The sequence below is a fragment of the Phodopus roborovskii genome, unplaced genomic scaffold (genome assembly GCF_943737965.1).
Source record: "Phodopus roborovskii unplaced genomic scaffold, PHOROB, whole genome shotgun sequence".
Classification (NCBI taxonomy): domain Eukaryota; kingdom Metazoa; phylum Chordata; class Mammalia; order Rodentia; family Cricetidae; genus Phodopus; species Phodopus roborovskii.
This window is the reverse complement of record NW_026126482.1, coordinates 34,928,622-34,946,574: the sequence shown is the minus strand read 5'-3', so window position 1 is coordinate 34,946,574 and position 17,953 is coordinate 34,928,622. Positions and strand designations below refer to the sequence as shown.

General features: G+C 44.2%; 1 protein-coding gene across 4 annotated transcripts in view; it reads left to right on the top strand.

The window, feature by feature from the left end:
* Ripor2 (RHO family interacting cell polarization regulator 2) overlaps window positions 1–17,953 on the top strand; it is a 213,504-nt gene that overhangs the window by 175,167 nt on the left and 20,384 nt on the right. For 3 of the 4 annotated variants that reach the window (XM_051194519.1, XM_051194520.1, XM_051194522.1), the window contains exons 10-16: window positions 1,237–1,362; window positions 1,632–1,780; window positions 2,069–2,198; window positions 2,931–3,056; window positions 6,508–7,176; window positions 10,656–10,840; window positions 15,443–15,611. In XM_051194519.1, the coding sequence (XP_051050476.1) occupies window positions 1,237–1,362; window positions 1,632–1,780; window positions 2,069–2,198; window positions 2,931–3,056; window positions 6,508–7,176; window positions 10,656–10,840; window positions 15,443–15,611 (1,554 nt within the window). The remainder of the gene's footprint in view (window positions 1–1,236; window positions 1,363–1,631; window positions 1,781–2,068; window positions 2,199–2,930; window positions 3,057–6,507; window positions 7,177–10,655; window positions 10,841–15,442; window positions 15,612–17,953) is intronic. The other variant, XM_051194521.1, reaches the window with a different exon arrangement.

Genomic DNA, 17,953 nt, shown 5'->3' with positions numbered 1-17,953 from the left:
CTTCAATCTCAGCACTTGGGAGGCAGAGGCAGGAGGAACTCCATGAGTGCTAGACCAGTCTGGTCTATAAAGAGTTTCAGGACAGCCAGGGCTACACTGAGAAACCCTGTCTTGAAAAGCCAAGAGAGAGAGAGAGTCTGAGACACATAGCAAGACCCTGTCTCAAAAACAAAACAACCGAAACCTTTGTGAAGTAAATGCCTTTTGTCTTTTCCTTCTTCAAAAGACAATATACACAACACTTTCATCGTCTCCTTACAAAGGCTCTGAGATCATTCACTCCTGCTGTCCTCCTCTGCCAGAGAATGGAAGGTCTCAGATAGAATTGGGAATGGTTCTTGTCTCTAAAGGAGCTGGTGTCAGTAGAGAGAGAGAGTTCTGGTGGCTGAGATAGTGACGCAGAATGGACAAAGACAAGTGGGCAGACTGATGCAAGGCTATGACCAATTTTTATTTTATTTTATGGTTTTTTTCAAAACAAGGTTTCTCTGTGTAGTCCTAGCTATCCTGGAACTCACTCGGTAGGCCAGGCTGGCTGTGAACTCAGAAATCCTCCTGCCTCTGCCTTCCAAGTGCTGGGAATAAAGGTGTATGCCACCAACGCGTGGCTATGACCTCTTTTTAAAATACCTATGTAGATTTATTTTTATTTTATATGTATGAGTGCTTTGACTGCATGCATGTCTGTACACTATGTGTGACCAAATACCTGAAGAGGCTAGAAGGGTTGTTGGAGCCTCTGGAACTGGAATTAACGCAGCTATAAGCATTGATGTGGGTGCTGGGAGCCAAACCTCTGCAAGAGCAGCAAATGCTCTTAGCCACTGAGCTAACTCTCCAGCAACTGCTATGATCTCTTACTAAAGAAACTTCTGCACCCTCAGCTAAAGAAGCAGATTGTACCCCTTGACTGGGCCAGATGTGCTGACAATATGCCTATAACAATAGCACTCAAGAGTCAGAGGCAGGTGGAGCGCTGTGAGTTTGGAGGCCAGCCTGATCTGCTTAGTGAGTTCCAGTCTAACCAGGGGTGCTACATAGTGAGGCCCAGTTTCAAATAAATAAAGAAATCAATTAATCCTCCTCCAGACTCCTCATGGGCTCCATGGGGCCGGGGGGGGGGAGGGGGAAGAGAAATGAAGGGCAGGTGCCTACTTCCTGGCCCTTGGATCTGGGCAACTGGGAGAGAAGGTGGGGTCTGGTGGGACACGAGGTTCCCTGATGTCTTCATCCCAGATTTTCATGAAGTATGGCCGGCAGAGGTGGAAACTGAAGGGCAAAATAGAAGTGAATGGCAAACAGAGCTGGGATGGAGAAGAAACCGTCTTCTTGCCCCTCATAGTTGGGCTCATTTCCATCAAGGTACAGTGGTATTGTCGCCTTTTGTTGCTTTTCCTGGCGTCATCGCCCAATGATCCCTGGGTGGGGACCCTCCATCCCATATACAGGTTTCTGTCTGTGCAAAGCCACTTTTCCTTGAACTGCTCTCAAAAGACAGGAGACAAAGTAACTGTAACAAAGTACCATTTTTAAAAATACATGTCAGATGTATTTCTGAAATAAGGAATCAGTTGACAACGGAAAATGAACACAGACTATTCCTCCTTTTCTGCTCTCACCTTCTCTACCAGGTCACCGAACTCAAAGGGCTGGCAACTCACATCCTGGTGGGCAGTGTCACCTGTGAGACCAAAGAGCTGTTTGCAGCCCGACCCCAGGTGGTGGCTGTTGACATCAATGACCTTGGTACCATCAAACTGAACCTGGAAATCACTTGGTAGTAAGTTCCCTTTTTCAAGTTCATCATAGAAAAGCAGGTGCTGATGGCTAAAGCTGTTCAGAGCTGCTATGTGTACCGAGGCATCAGCATGGAGCAATGGCCACACCCAAACTGCTACACTTTCTTTTTCCTTTATATTTCCTGACATCCTAATTTGATCCAACCAGCTCCAAACCCACTGGTCTGAGTAGAGTAGATGTTGTCACATGAGAAGCCATCTTCCCGCCATCTCATAATGACAGGTGATTTTTAACAGATATGCTGACCTGAGAACCTATTGTTTTACAGTCCCTTTGACGTGGAGGACACAACCCCATCATCTGGCCCTGGGAACAAGGCAGCCGCTCTCCAGCGGAGGATGTCCATGTACAGCCAGGGCACCCCAGAAACACCTACCTTCAAAGACCACTCCTTCTTCGTAAGTTCAGAGTGATTTCTGGCACAGAGATGATAAGGCTTAGAAGTTCCAGCAGAATTTGAAATGTTTAACATCCATGGCAGAGATTTTCTAGAATAGGGGAGATGGCTCATCAGTTAAAGTGCTTGATATGCAAGCATGGGGACTAGGAGTTTGGATCGCCAAAACATACATAAATGCTGGGTGGGTGTGATGGCCCACCTATAATTCCAGCCTGGAAAAGCTGAGATGGGGACATCCAGAGCAGGCTGACTTGTGAGATTATCCATATCCTAGAGCTCTGAGTTTGACTGAGAGAACCTGCCTTGGGAGAATAAGGTGAGAAAGCAATCAAAACAGATACCTAATATCAACCTTGGAACTCCTTACCTGTGCATGTAAACATGCACATACATCAGTACAGGAATGCATACCACACACATAAACACATGGAAAGAAGGAAAGTGATTCCTAGAGGTCACTGTAAGTGTGTGGTGACTATGACAGCCATGTTCTGGGACACACTGGCCCTCTGAGTCCAGGGCTAGCTTCCTCTGCCTGTCTCTCCCTCACTCTACTTCACCTTTGACTGGGAAACAGCACGTAGGTTTTCCAAGCAGTCTTTGATATTAACCTTTTTAAGTGTATATGAATGGTACCTGGTTGACTTCATCAAGCCCCGCTAACTACTAAAGGAAACCCATTAACCTGCTTCTTTCCACTAACTTCCCCATCTCGCCCTGACTTCTGAAGAGGTGGTTGCGGCTGTCTGTCTTGAGTGCCTTGCGAGATACTTTCTTTGCCACGTTGCACCACAACCACTCTGTCGGTGACCTGCCTTCCCTGAGCCTGAACCCCAGGGCCCTGCTAGAATTCTATGTGAGTGTGGGCCCCCTGGAGCGGTGTGCTTGACTTCAGGGAGCCTATGCATGCAGCCTAGCATGACTCTTGTGTCTTATCTCTCTTGCTTGCTGGGTGATGATAGCTGTCTTGTCCTTGGGGTGGGAAGCATGGTCATGCATGCAACTCTGTCGCCCTTCTTTTCCAACAACTCCTGGTTTTATGCTGTGATTTTTCTCCATGGTAGCAAGATTTTCACCTTTAAAAACAAACAATAGTATTGGGGCTGGGGATATAGCTCACTTGGTAGAGTGTTTGAGTCCAGGATTCTAAACTCAGTACCATATGGACAGATGTACATCTATGAGCCCAGAGCTCAGAAAGTGGAATGAGGGGGTTAGAAGGTGAGCACCAGGGACTGAGTTCCTATGAGGACAGGGGGAAATTGTAATTTCCAAATGTAACTGGCTTATGACTGGCATCAGACTTCCAAGAGCTGGTACTCAAAGACTCAAAAATAGATTATGCTAACTCTGTCACAGCTGCTTCTGCCTTCAGTTGTTGCAGTATTTGTTCATTCCATCCTGCTCTAGTAGAAGAAACCCTGGAATTCATAGAAACATAATAGGTAACCTATGGGCAGGAACACATACATACGAGAAATGTTTTTGCTCGTTGTCTGAAGAGTAATTGTCACCTTTATTTCTCCTGAGAGGAGATTAAAGGACTTCTGGCTAACAACAACAATTGTATCTCATTCATTGAACTAAAAATGAAGGTGAAAGAGACAATGTAAATGCTCATGTAGTTTCAGAAGAAAATAGAGAGACCATATGGGAAATGTGTAAAAGGAATACCCAATACCAATAGGCAGATACACTTGTACATGTAACTATTGATGTGACAGATATCCATGCCCATGTGATACACCTTGGAGGGATACAGGAATGTTGAAGTTACTTACCACACATGACAAAATACCTGAAAAGAAGCAGTTTAATGCAGGAAGAGTTTATTGGAACCCACAGTTTAAGAGGTACATGGTGGAGAAGGCATAGTGGCAGGCATATGATATAGCTGGTCACATTGTATTCACCAAGCTGTTCCCCAAACCTTCCCTTTTCCTTTACTGGAGAGGTAAGGGAGTAACAGAATGTGCAAGTAGAAGGAGGAACTCGGATTAGAGCGGAGAGAGAAGTGCACGGGGCCCTCTGTCTCCAGGGCTCAGAGAATGACAGCTTCTGTCCTGCTTGCCCTAGTTCCCTCATTTTTCACTGGGAAATTCTTGATTTTATATGTAATTGAAACAGACATTAGCTTAACACTTACTATACATAGCTAGCCTTGAGTATCTATAGGGAATTGATCCTGGACCCCATCAGATACTTATATCCACAGAGGCTCAAGCCCCTTACATCAAATGGCAATAGTGATCACACAGACCTTCTGTACACCCCCTTGTACTTCAAACCATCTCCTTATGAGCTAACATATGACTCCTAACACAGTGTAACTCATGGGTGGAAAGTTATCCTACTGTAGTAATGGCAAGGAAAGGTCTGTACCTGTCCCAAATGTTTCCTTCTGTGGTTGCTTGATTCTGCGGGTTTAGAATCAATGGATACAGAGAGCAATACCTGCTCATCAAAAGCCCAATCTGAAGGACCGATGAGGTCCTCAGTGGGTAAAAGTGCATGGTCGCACAAGTTGACAATCTTAGGTCAGTCACTAGTGAAATGAGAGAATTGTCTCCATGAAGTTGTCCCTTAACCTCTACATGTGTGTGTACACACACACACACACACACACACATACTCACACACACACTACACATTCCTATACACACACACTCACACACACATTCCCATACATACTCACACATACACACTCACACACACATTCCCATTCACACACACACATACACACACACATTTGAGTACACACTCACACACTAACATACATATGCACACACACTCACACATACATGCACACACACTCACACACACATTCCTATACATACACACACACACATACTCACACACACTCACACACACATTCCCATACATACTCACACATACACACACACACTTAAACACACATTAACATACATATGCACACACACACACACACACACACACGCCAAAATTAACAATTTTTTCAATCTAATTTGAAAGCTAGGGAGATGACTCAGTCGGTAAAGCAGTTGCTACAAAAGCATGAGGAACTGGGTTTGGAGATGCAGAACTCACAGAAAGCTGGATATGGTGGCACACACGGCTGCGACCCCAGTGTTTCTGTAGTGGGATGGGAGGGGGAAGCAGAACTGTGACACGCTCACAGGCCAGCCACCCTGCCATACTCAGTGGTGACCCTGTCTCAAACAAAGCAAGAGATGAGGACCAGGACCTAAGGTTGTCCTCTGACCTCCACATGCATGTCCATGCCCTCCCTCCCTCTCTCTCTCTCTCTCTCTCTCTCTCTCTCTCTCTCACACACACACACACACACACACACACACACACAATACAATAAAATAAACATCTTAAATCCCACCTGGAATGTAAGAAAAGAAACCAATTTCTAAGAGGCTATTCTCAAATACCTAGCAAGCCTTTTCTACAGGCAACCATACCTATAAACACAGCCCAACACAAAATTATACACGTAGTTAAGGCACTATGAGATTTTTCTTTTTTCTTTTCAGCTATGGCATTCTTGGCATGAATTTGTAAATTTTGTAAAGGACAGTGTCATATCATGGTGCTAGGATACTGACTTCGAATTTGAAGAAGTCAGTTGGCTGGTGACCTCTGACCTCTCTCTTCAGAGAGAGAACCTGAAGCAGGGCATGCTTGACAGAGAACTATTTCCTGAGACTCCTGAGCCCCAGCCAGGGTTTGCCTCCTGAGAGACAGATGTCCCACCCATTAGTCTCTTTTGTTTCTACAGAAGCTAAACAAAATGTATTTCAAAAGTTTGGAATCTGTCAGTGAATGTTTTTCAAAAGGTAATTGTTGAGAACTGAGGCAGAACAAATAACTCATCTTTGGAGTAAAGGAACATGGGAGTGTAAAGTCTTTTAATACATAACATACACACAGCACACACAAAAATAATAATTAAAAAGATGGGTAGTGCTATTCATAATGATGGGTGCCGAGTACTGTGAGGTCCTGCAATTAACACACACACACACACACACACACACACACACACACACACACAAGCAACATCCCCACTCACCCTCAGAGTGCATCTGAAAAGTGTTAAACCTAAGAATAGCACCATGAACTTTCACCTAGATCCAACAACAGAAACAGTTTTTAATGATGTGTTTTCCTTTGCCTGCATACACACACACACACACACACACACACACACACACACACGCACGCACGCACGCACGCACGCACCAAATAAATCGCTAACATTAATCTCTTGTCTAGAGATGAATCATGCCAAGTGTGTCATGTCATATCTTTCTCTACAGTCAAATCTGCCAGATGACATTTTTGAGAGTGGAAAGGCAGCAGAGGAGAAAAGGCCACTGTCCCTCAGCTTTAGCGACCTGCAGGACGGAGACTGTGTCTTCACCTCCAGCTCAGCCACCTCGCCCTCCAGCTCACACTCAGCCCATCCAGAAATTACCATCACCCCTGCTGAGCTCACCCATGGAAGCCTGTCCTCACAGAACGAGGGCACTGAGGACAGCAGCTCAGCATCTTCCAGGAATTCCCTGGGTGAGGACCCTGAGCCAAAGTCCCACACAAAGAGTGATAGGGTAGAGCTCCGGAAGCCCGGTGCAGTGCCTGGGTCCGGGACAGAGAGCCTGTTCCTGGAGAATAGTGTTGCCGAGACTCTCCTGCAGGAATCAGATGAGGCCTCTGAGCTCAAGCCAGTGGAGCTGGACACGTTTGAAGGAAACATCACCAAGCAACTAGTGAAGAGGCTCACCTCCACCGATGGGCCCATAGCCACAGAGAAGCTTTTCTTTGAAGGCTCTGTTGGTAGTGAATCTGAGGCTGGCCGCTCCTTTCTCGATGGCAGCCTGGAAGATGCCTTCCATGGACTCTTCCTCGCATTAGACCCACACAAGGAGCAGTACAAAGAGTTCCAGGATCTGAACCAAGAAGTCACGCACTTGGATGATGTCCTCAAAGTAAGTACCTTTCTGGAAAATCTGACTCGTTTTGGGAAAAGGCATCCTAAACCAACGCTGCATTTAAAATAGCAAATCTTGTCCTGTCACAGGACCGCATTAAGTGGTGTGTGACTGCATTAAGTGGAGGTGATTTTCTTTTAAATTCCACTCACACCTGTCCATTTTTATTTTCCCAACAACAAATCAGCTTAGCTAACTTGATTAGGAATTGTTTTAAGAACCCTAAAGAAGGTCTAGGAATAGGGAGATGGCTAATGACAAGTGGCCTGGACCAACAGGTCATTCTTTAGAGTCAGGTTCCTGAGAGGAAGGACCTGGGGCTGAGGAGATAAAGAAGATAGGAAAAGTTGGGGTCAGACGTTCTTATGCCAAGCAAATATTATTAAGAAGTACAGCATCTTATATCTAAGTTTCAGTGAAAAAAAAAAATGGGACAGAGTCAGCAGAAAACTGTAATACAATGAGACGAAGTCAGCAGGAAGTTATTAAAGCAATGTTGCCCACAGGATATCTCAAGTACATCACAGATGAGGACATAGTAGCCTTGGGACTAATAACCATAACCCTTTAGTGGGGGAAGTGTTGGGTCCTCAGAATCTGAAGTCACACTTCCTCCAAGGCTCAGTCCCCAAGCCATCACTGGCCTCACCAAACATATTCCTCATTTTAGACAGGGAGCTATATTTCTTCCCCATACGTCAGGGCCTCAGAGAAAGCCTTGGACCAGCCTGGCCCCCAACAACAAAGAGTTTGCCATGAAAGCAGGGGGACCTGAACCCACATAGGAAAAGTTGAGCATGGCTTGAAGTCTCAGCAACCCCAGAAGTAGGTGAACCCCTGCAGTTTGCCAGCCAGCCATCTAGTCTACTCTGTGAGCTCCATGCCAGACAGAGACCCTGACTCAAAACAAGATGGCACCTCAAAAAACACCAGAGGCTGATCTCTGACCTACATATGCACACCCTCATGCATATGTACACACACACACACACACACACACACACACACACACACACTGCCTCCAAGTGCCTATCAAGTCTAAGTGTGAAATACTGGTGTTTGTTCTTCATGTTCTCAAAGATGCTACCAGTTAGGGTCTTTCTAGGGATACTAGGGAAGCTGGGAAAGGTTAGCCCCAAGGTCTGGAGCCATCCTGTTTTCTCACAGTGTCACAGTGACTGTCAACACAGCTACATCAGAATGAATCTGCCTGCACCTGACATACCATACAGGTGGGAATTCTTTTTAAATGCAGCATAGGAAGTCAAGACTACATGGCCACTTGCTTAACCTTTGTTTCCCTGCCCTGAGTATGTGATCAAGTAGGATTCCTCAAGGAATAAATAAGATTAAAAAATTGCTACAGCAAGCTGAAAGCCAGCCTATAGAAGACCCCTTGTCCCTCTGTAAGACAGTTTTATGTGGCCTCTGCAATGACACCAGCAGCTGTAGTCTCAAGACTTCCTCGCCATCTTCATTCTTTCCATTGCTCGTACTGACCTAGCTCCAGACAAGATTGCGTCTGAGGCAAATGATAATTTGGGCCTCTGACACTCCGGTTCCATTATAGAAAGAACCTCTGAGAAGCAGGGAAGGGCATGTAGAATCTGCTCTCTGTAGGACACATCTAAAAAGTATACGCTCAGAGCTCAAGCATGGAGGGCACCTGGATGGTATTCCACCTTACATCTCATCTGCATGACTGGCCAGCTTTGCCTTTATAACAAGAGGGCTCTTTTCAAAGAGCTGAGGTGCACAGTAGCCCCACTAAAGAAGGTTCCTTGAAGGATGGGGCTTAATCTTCAGTGAGAGAGGTAAGGGTTCTAAGGCACTGATGGGGCTCAGCTCATCAGGATACACTGGGCTTATTAGCCGTCCATCTTATAAAACCTTGGTGATCTCAGAATCCTTTCTGGCTCAGCCTGCTCTTGTCCAGTACTGTCCCAATATTGTCGAATGACCTTCATCCACTTGTCTCTTTGCTGTGCCCAATGTTTGAAGCCATCATTTTGCTACACAGATGGCTGGCTTAGGAAAGCAGACTCAAAAGACAGTCCAAGTCCACAGCAGTTCCCCTTTCTCCTTGAGATCAACAGCATCAGCATCTTTGGGAGTTTAGGCTTGGGGCAAGTGGCTTCCGCCAGACAAAGCTCTCTCTTTTTCTTCCTCCTTCACATTCCTAGGACACTAAACATCTTGAGGATCAGAGACTCAATGATACTGCTTCCCGGATGGAGATCACTGAGTGTGAATGAGACAACCGTGATTTAAAAGACCGAAAGACATTTCCCATGTGCTTCTGTGTCATCCCATGTATCTGAAACAGATTCCCGCAAGGCCCTTCCTCCCTTGTGCTGAGAATCAGCAAGAGATCCTTCTAGACGGACAGAGGACATTTAGTGCGTCTTCTTTGCAGGCCTTGTCCTGTTCAACCCACCTCAAGTCCTCTTGAATATATGGATATGCTTCTTAATGACTGTAGTCCATAGTCACTGGCATTGCCAGCCCGCCATGCCCTGCAACCTGCTGTAGAAGGAACTTGTCCCCAAAATTCCAGAGCCTGACCAGAGGGGTGATGGTGCTTGTTCCTTTCAAGGCAGACGCCCAAGGGAATCAGGGTTGCTTTCTCATCATGCCCACCCAAGTCACTCAGTTGCTTCTCTTTGTTTTCAGTTCTCAGGGAAAAAGAAAAAGCATCTTTGAATGGAATGTGCCGATGCAGGGCTCCCTTCCTAGTCGACCTAGGGCAAGTGTATTTGAGCAGTTTCCTTTTCTGGAATTCATTTTGTCAATTCTTACAGCATACTTTAGACACAGAGCTCCGGGCATAGCACTCTGCAGACACTGTCACTCAGCAGCAGAAGCCAGCTCTGGTTAACAGTCAGCAATGACTCAGTGGCTTTTAAAATTTGCCTGCTGGGTTGACTTTTTATAAATAATGTCTCACGATATTGAGGCTGGTCTTGAATGCATGAGCTCAGATGGTGCTCTGAGCTCGGCCTCCTGAGTGCCTGGGGCTACAGGTAAATGCTATGGTGCCGGCATTGCTCGCTCTGTTCTGTTTGGTCATGAGCACTACACCAAAGGAATACATCACTTCTGCTTCCCAAGACTTCTAGGTTGTCAGTTTTTAAAGATGTTATCATAGTAACACAACTTCAAACAGAAGTAGATCTGCCAATCACCCACTGACACCCAGTGACCCCCAGTGACCCCCAGTGGCTGACCTACCTCCAGTCCTATCTCTCCTACTCCTCCTATGTACTTCCCCCTGGGTTCTTTTGGACCAATTCACAACTGTTGTGCCATTTTCTGTGTGGTTGTATTTCTTTTTCTCAAGATGAAGACTTTAAATGCCAACCAAAAATAAAGGCTTGGAAAACTGTAAGAAAGTGTCACGTTTTCCATGGGTGCCATGAGTCCTGCTGGTCCCCCTGGTGTGTTGATGGTCTCCTTGGTACCTTCTGCCTTTGCAGTGCAAGCCGGCAGGCAGCCGCAGCAGATCCTCCAGCCTAAGTCTGACAGTTGAGAGTGCATTAGAAAGCTTTGATTTCCTCAACACCTCTGACTTGGATGAAGAGGAAGAAGATGGCGATGAGGCCTGCCACGGCGGTGGAGGAGCGGACTCCGTGTTTTCAGACACTGAGACTGAGAAAACTGGGTGAGTGTGGGGGCAGCCAGTGCTTACATTTCTCCCAGTCACCCTTTGTTACTGCCAGGGACCACCTGGTACACAGGCTCCAGGATGACACAATATATGTTGTCATGTTCAACCTTAACAGGCCATATGCAGCCACATGTGGTCCAAGACAGCTGTGAGTGCAGCCCAACACAAAATCATAAACTTATTTAAAATGTCAGGTATGATGGTGCACACACCTTTAATCCCAGCACTCAGGAGACAGAGGCAGGCGAATCTCCATGAGTTCTCAACCAGCCTAGTCTACAAAGTGAGTTCCGGTACAGTCTCCAAAGCTATGCAGAGAAACCCTGTCTCAAAAATCATAAACCTTACTTAAGACATTATGGCATTATTTTGTGACTTTTGTTAGTCTCTAGATTGCTTGGTTCTTGAGGATGGACTTTTGTAATGACAATATTTGTGCCAAAATGTCAAAAGGTTGGACACACCTGCGGGATAACTTAACTTGAGGTTCCTTCTAAATATTGCTGACTGATTGGAGGTTGCAGAGGGAACACAAGTCCCTTTTCTTTCTTAGAAGGGGAAGCAACTGATTGAGTTTGTGTTCACGGGCACATGTGATGTAGGGTGACATGCAGGTGTAGAATGACCACATGCAGGACATTCTAAATCCGCCAAGCCCTGCTGTGCCTCACACTTGCAATGTCTCAGTTTGCTGAGCTGTTTTCTCGGTGCCCTTTTCTCTCTCCTTTCAACCTCTGCATGAGGTTGAAATCACTGGTGTACTTCCAAAGCTCAGCTTAAGTTCCCCGTAATGTAAAGATGAACGTTTGACACTCCTTTAGATCTATGTCCCTCCAGGCAGAAAATGTGTCACCTTCTCCCTCAGATGTCCTCCTACAGCCAAGCCAATATTCTTGGAACCAGATTCTAGGTCCACTTTGTGATTTCATATGAAACAAAAGAGAATTAGTGGCCAGTATTTACCTGCTAGGAAAGAATCCACCAATATGTAATAAAGGAAGAGGAGATCTCCTCTGGCTTTACCTTTAGTTGAACAGAGGTGATGCAAGTAGGTTTCCAAATTACAAATTTGGCTGTCAAACCTTATAGAGCAGTCAATGAAGTGCTATTATTTTGGGTTTCTGTTATTGCTGATGTGTTTCCTTTTCCTAAATAAGACCATATATATATATATATATGTGTATATATATATATATATACACATATATATATGTATGTGTGTATGTGTGTGTATGTGTGTATGTATACATATAAACATATATATATATATATATATATATATATATATAATATATACGAGACCAAAAATGAATGTATCCCTTGAGCAAACTGGGAATAAAAGGAAATGAAATGTAGAAAATATAATATTTAATTTATAGTTCTTCATGCTACATTAAAATTTCTTTGACTTGACTGAATTTCCAAAGCATTTCTTCAGTTAAACTTTTCTATATACCTGTTAGCTTTTACTGTTGTAGACAAAGATAAGGTAAAGCTCTAAACCGCAGCATTTTAACAAATATATCACTTCTTTCGTGCATTCTACAGAACACTGATTTTAAACCTGTCTAATCAAACTGGCCTTGCTGTATGTTATCAGGAGTAATAGGAAGAGGTATATATGTAGGAAAGTATACACACCCATTAAAGTGTATGCATGTACATGCATGTACATGTATGTATGAAAGTGTATATGAATGTGTATATATGGGCTGTATGTACCTGTGTAGTGTGTGACTGAATGTGCATGGAGAGTGTATGTGTATGTGTGTGCACAAACACGTCTGTGACTTGTGTACATGTTTTAAATATGTTTCAGATACAAGCTGAGCATGGTTCTTACGTAAAAAATGTGAACAGAGACAAGCATTCAAAGCTACTAAGTTTTCTGTGCAATGTTACCTTTGTGGACATTGCACAGTGTGAGATGAAAGACAGAAAGCTCTGTCACTGTGCACCTGTGTGCACTGGGACCCCTTATTAGCATCCACAATTATCCCCTCCCACCTGAGCATTAAAAAAATAAAATTGGGGATACAGGAGAGGGAGCAGGGAAATGAAATGAATGAAAACAATGTATAAGGATCCACAGATAAGGAGATGACAAGGTGAACCCATTTCTTTATATGCCAAACAAATAAAATTCAGAAAAAGTGTTTCAGGTCATAAAAGTAAACCAAAATATACAAATAATTTAAATGCTAAATTTTGACACAATTATTAAAAGGATGGTTAACTGTTATAAAGATTCTGGGACTTTTGCCAGACATTGGTGGCACATACCTTTAATCCCAGCAGTCAGAAGGCAGAAGCAGGTAGATCTCTGTGAGTTCGAAGCCAGTCTGGTCTACAGAGTGAGTTCCAGGATAGGCTCCAAAACAATACAGAGAAACCCTGTCTCGAAAAGACAAAACAAAACAAACAGAAAAAAGATTCTGGGACTCACATGATGCCCATCAAAACTTCAGCAGACACCAGCAAGATCTCTCAGTGGGTAAAGTTCCTGCTGCACAAGTCTGGCAGCCAGAGTTGGATCCCCAGCACCCAAATGTGAATGGACAGATCCAACTGGACACAGTTGCCCTTTGACCTCCAAGTGCACACCACAACACAGGTGCCCCTCTCTCATAAACACAAAATGACAATAATCAGTCTTTTTGTTTCAGCAGAATCAGTTGATAGATGAGGCATACTAAATTATAATAAAGTACAAAAGTAAGTTCCTTTTCCAAATGGGGAATGTTCCATCCTTTTGAATGTTAGAACATACTATAAATTACAATGTCTACAACATTACCATCATAATATTTTTGAAGTACACATTGAAAAGACAAATGAAGGGTGGTAGTTTCATCCCTCAGCCATAACGGATTATTTCAACAGCATCCAAGGAAGTAACTTTCAGGAGTAGAAAAACAATTAGCTTTATGTCCTCCATTATAACTCCTGTCCACCACCTGCATTCAGTCCTTCCTGGTCCCCTAAAATTTAGCCTTTTTTCTTTTCTTTTCTGCTTGTTATATGATACTCACATGTGTATTTGTTTACATTTACATATATGTATATAGTATTGGCTAGGTCCTATATATGAGGAAGAACATGTGGTTTGTTTCTTTCTGAGGTTGTGTGGCCTTGCTTAGTATGATACATCCTAAGCTCATTCATTTTACTGCAAATTTTGTGATTTTTCTTTAGAGCTGAATAGTATATATCAAATTTATACATGTATCATATATATATCAAATTTTATTACCCATTCATCTATTGATGAGCAACTAGTTTGGTTCCAATTCTTTGCTGTAGCAAATAAAGTAGCAGGTGTTTCTTGTTCTAACTCTCTTATGGAATTTTCAATTTGGGTGAGGGATAAGTGCATGAAAATATATTCAATAGTAGAAATATACTCAATAGTATAAAGTGTAAAACTCCGCAGCAGCTTGGGAATGCATTGAGAGGTTCACTGAGATGCATAGACTTTGGGTGTGGTTAATTTTGGTGTATAACGGTTTTGATTAATAAGGATTCTTATATTGAAAGTTATGTTTTTTAAAAAATTCATTTTTAAAAAGAAAATTCTATATACTCAGATCATAAAATATTCGAATAACCCAGATAAATATAAGACTTATTTGTAAACTTAAAGACCATAAACTGTGGTCAGCCGTGGTGGCACACACCTTTAATCCCAGCACTTGGGAGTCAGAGGCAGATTGGTCTGTGTGTGTTCAAGACCAGCCTGAGATCCAGAATGAGATCCAGCACATCCAGGGCTACACAATTCAACCTTGTGTCAATAAATAAACAAATAAAAATAAAACCCACAAGATAAAACAAAACGTATGTCCATTGGAAAAAGGAATAAACTGCCATAATGAAATCTACCTGTAATCCCAGCATTTAGGAGGTGGAGACAGGAAATCAGGAATGCAAAGACCAGCCTCAGCTACATGGCAAGTCAGGGCTGTGTGAGACCATGTCTCTAAAAGGGAAGGGAAGGAAGAAACTTAGATAACACGCAATCAAACTTTCTGGTGTGTCCTTGGTTATCTAACCTTAGACAGTGTGATGGCCTGGTTTAGAGAGCATTAGAAACAAGCTGAGCTGAGAACTGCGTAGCCAGTAGCTGACTGTTCGCAGTACTGTGTCTGCCAATGGCAGCTTTTCTTTCTTCTTGACTTCAAGTAGCAATTGGCATCAGGCCAGGGCAAGGCCTGCGAAGATCACTCTTTAATGGAATCATTCGTAGGAAACCACAGACACAGGACTATTGAACCCCAGAGAAGCTGGCAGATCCCCCGGCCACAGAGTGGGTGAGGGAAGCAAGCGCTGAGTGAGGGCAGGGCTCAAAGACTTCTCAGGGAAACTGCTTCTCAAAGCCCTCATTGTGCTGGCAAAGCAAGCAGCAGCCCGTGTTTGCATGGTCTTTTGATACCTGGCAGATTGGCAACGTGGCTGAAATAAATTGTTCTCAAAAGGTATCTGCCTTTGAGAGCAAGCCGGGGAAGGGCTGCTTTCAGTGGGGACCACGTAAACTCGGCCTGCGGTTTGAGCACAGAAAGAAAAAGCTCATGTTTCACCCACTTTCCTGCTTCACAGTTACAGGTCAGTTCACCCGGAAGCCAGGGGCCACCTGAGTGAAGCTCTGACTGAAGACACAGGCGTAGGAACCAGTGTGGCAGGAAGCCCACTCCCACTGACCACAGGAAATGAGAGCCTGGACATCACCATTGTCAAACATCTACAGTACTGCACCCAGCTGGTTCAGGTAGGGTGTGTGGCGTGTGGGAGATGGAGGTGCCGACATGCCAGGAAGGTGTGCGTGTTATGTGTTTTAGTTTTGCCAAGGAAATGAGAGTCCAGAGGTAAGGGAGTGTTTGTTCCTGTTTTGATTTGAAGGAAGCAAAAACTTGGCAAACATGTCTACCTTTTTTTTTTTTTTTCAAGACAGGGTTTCATTGTCTATCCTGCAACTAGTTCTGTAAACTAGGCCGGCCTTGAACTCAGAGAGATTCACCTGCCTCTGTCTCCTGAGTGCTGGATTTAAAGGTGTGCACCACCACCCTCATTCACCCTTTCTTAAGCCTGGGTTTTCAGTTTTAAGTTAAACCTAGATCTGAAGACTACTGTAAGTGCCAGGCAGAATATGGTCAAAGCTCTCATCCAGCTCACCGCCAGGTAGTAATGAAGGATTCGGCAAAGAGAGACAATGGTGCCATCTACAGGCAGAGTTGGAAAACAGTGTTAACTAAATAGATATGAATGTGATGTCAAGTTCACACTCTACCACATGTAGCATGCTAAAAACAATGTACGACAGAAGCAGGCCATGTTTCCCCAATAGCAAATGAGAAAGTTTCTTTTTCTTTAAAATAGGGTCTTATAAATGTCAGGCTGTCCTCAAACCGACTATGTAGCTGAGGCTAATCTTGAACTCCTAATCATCCTACAGCCACCTCCCAAGAGCTAGGATTACAGGCTGGCTCCGACCAGTAATTCTTATGAGCAATGGGAAGGAAAGCCCCTCCAGGTCATCTCCTCACACTGGAACACCATAGAACCTTCTTCTCATTTCCCATTTCAATGGGAATTGAAATGTTTACCACCTGAGGTATTACAGTCCCAAAGCCTTGAAGGCTTCCAGCTGCCCTGGACAGGACACTTTCCCAAAGGCCTGGATTGAAATGTTTTCTCCTTGCCCGGCTGCTTGTTTTCTCACTGCCTTGATCTTCTCCCAGATTGCTTGTGTGTGTGTGTGTGTGTGTGTGTGTGTGTGTGTGTGTGTGTAACAGGATGAGAACACAGAAGCAATTGTCATCACAGCTTCACAGAAACCAGCCAGTCAGACAGGCCGCAGAAGGAAGAGGGCTGGCTCCCTAAGCCAGCCAAAACCAAATGGCAGGGAGAGGGAGGAGTGGGGGAAGGCTGGGAGCTGGGCAGCACTGGCCACACATTTATGGGAAATATAGAAGGATATGATTTTCCACCACAAAGAAAGACACTATGTGAGCATAGTAGTACAGGCCTGTAATCCCGGCACTCAGAGGATGGATGCAGGAAGATCCAGAGTTCAAAACAAACCTGGGCTACACAGCAAGACACTGCCTCAATGAAAAGAAAGGGACCACCTGATGGAGAGACTGAACCCTGGAGGTGATGTGTGTGTACCATGGGAAACGGGCTGGCTGGCAAAACCCTGGCGTCTGGAAGACCTGAGCCCTGTTTGGAGATCTGTTGAGTGTTGAAGCTCTAGCTGTAACAACGACAACCAGCCTCCCAGAGGCTGTGTTTTCCCTGCTTAGTAAAAAAAAAAAAAAAAAAAAAAAAAAAAAAAAACAGATGTAGTGCTCATGCCTGCCATCCCAACGCTTGGGATGCTGAGACAGGAGGATTGCTGCAAGTTTAAGGCCAGCCTGGACTACAGAGTCAGAACCTGTCTCAGAAAAGGAAACAAAAGATTTCCGTTTCCTTCTAACTAGTCACTGTTTACCAGCTGCCGTTATTTACCTGAATAAGATTCTTTCCGTTCTATAATTATCTTCTCCAACTCTGATAATGTGCTAGGCAAACCACCAACCAGCCTTTGAGAGGTGAAGTTGCTCTTATGAACCCTAGGAAAAGTCTCTTCCATGGAGGGGGTAAAGTGTTTTCCCAAAGGTTGATGGGCACGCAGCAGTCAGTGCACTGGTCCTCTCTGGCAGGGCCATGAGGGACAATCCAACTCTCTTGTGGAGCAGATCTGCACTAGAAAATCAATGACTGAAAATATGCATACATACAAGCAATATTATACAGGCAATACAGGTTGTACTTAGAAATATATATTTACATATGCGTGTGTGTGTGTGTGTGTGTGTGTGTAACTGATGAAAAGAGAGGCCATGAATCTGAGAGAAAGGAGGGGTGTGTTGGAATGTTTGGAAAGAGGAAAGGAAAGGGAAAATAATGTAATTATAATCTCAAAAGACAAAAAAAAGGACGTGGTCTGAAGGAGTGAGAATTTGCTATCACTCCATAATCAGGGTGTTTCCTTATCCCTCGGTGTATGATTGGGGAGGGTTAAGAATGGGCGTTCTGTGAGTCCATTGCAGCTCTACTTCAGAATGAGGT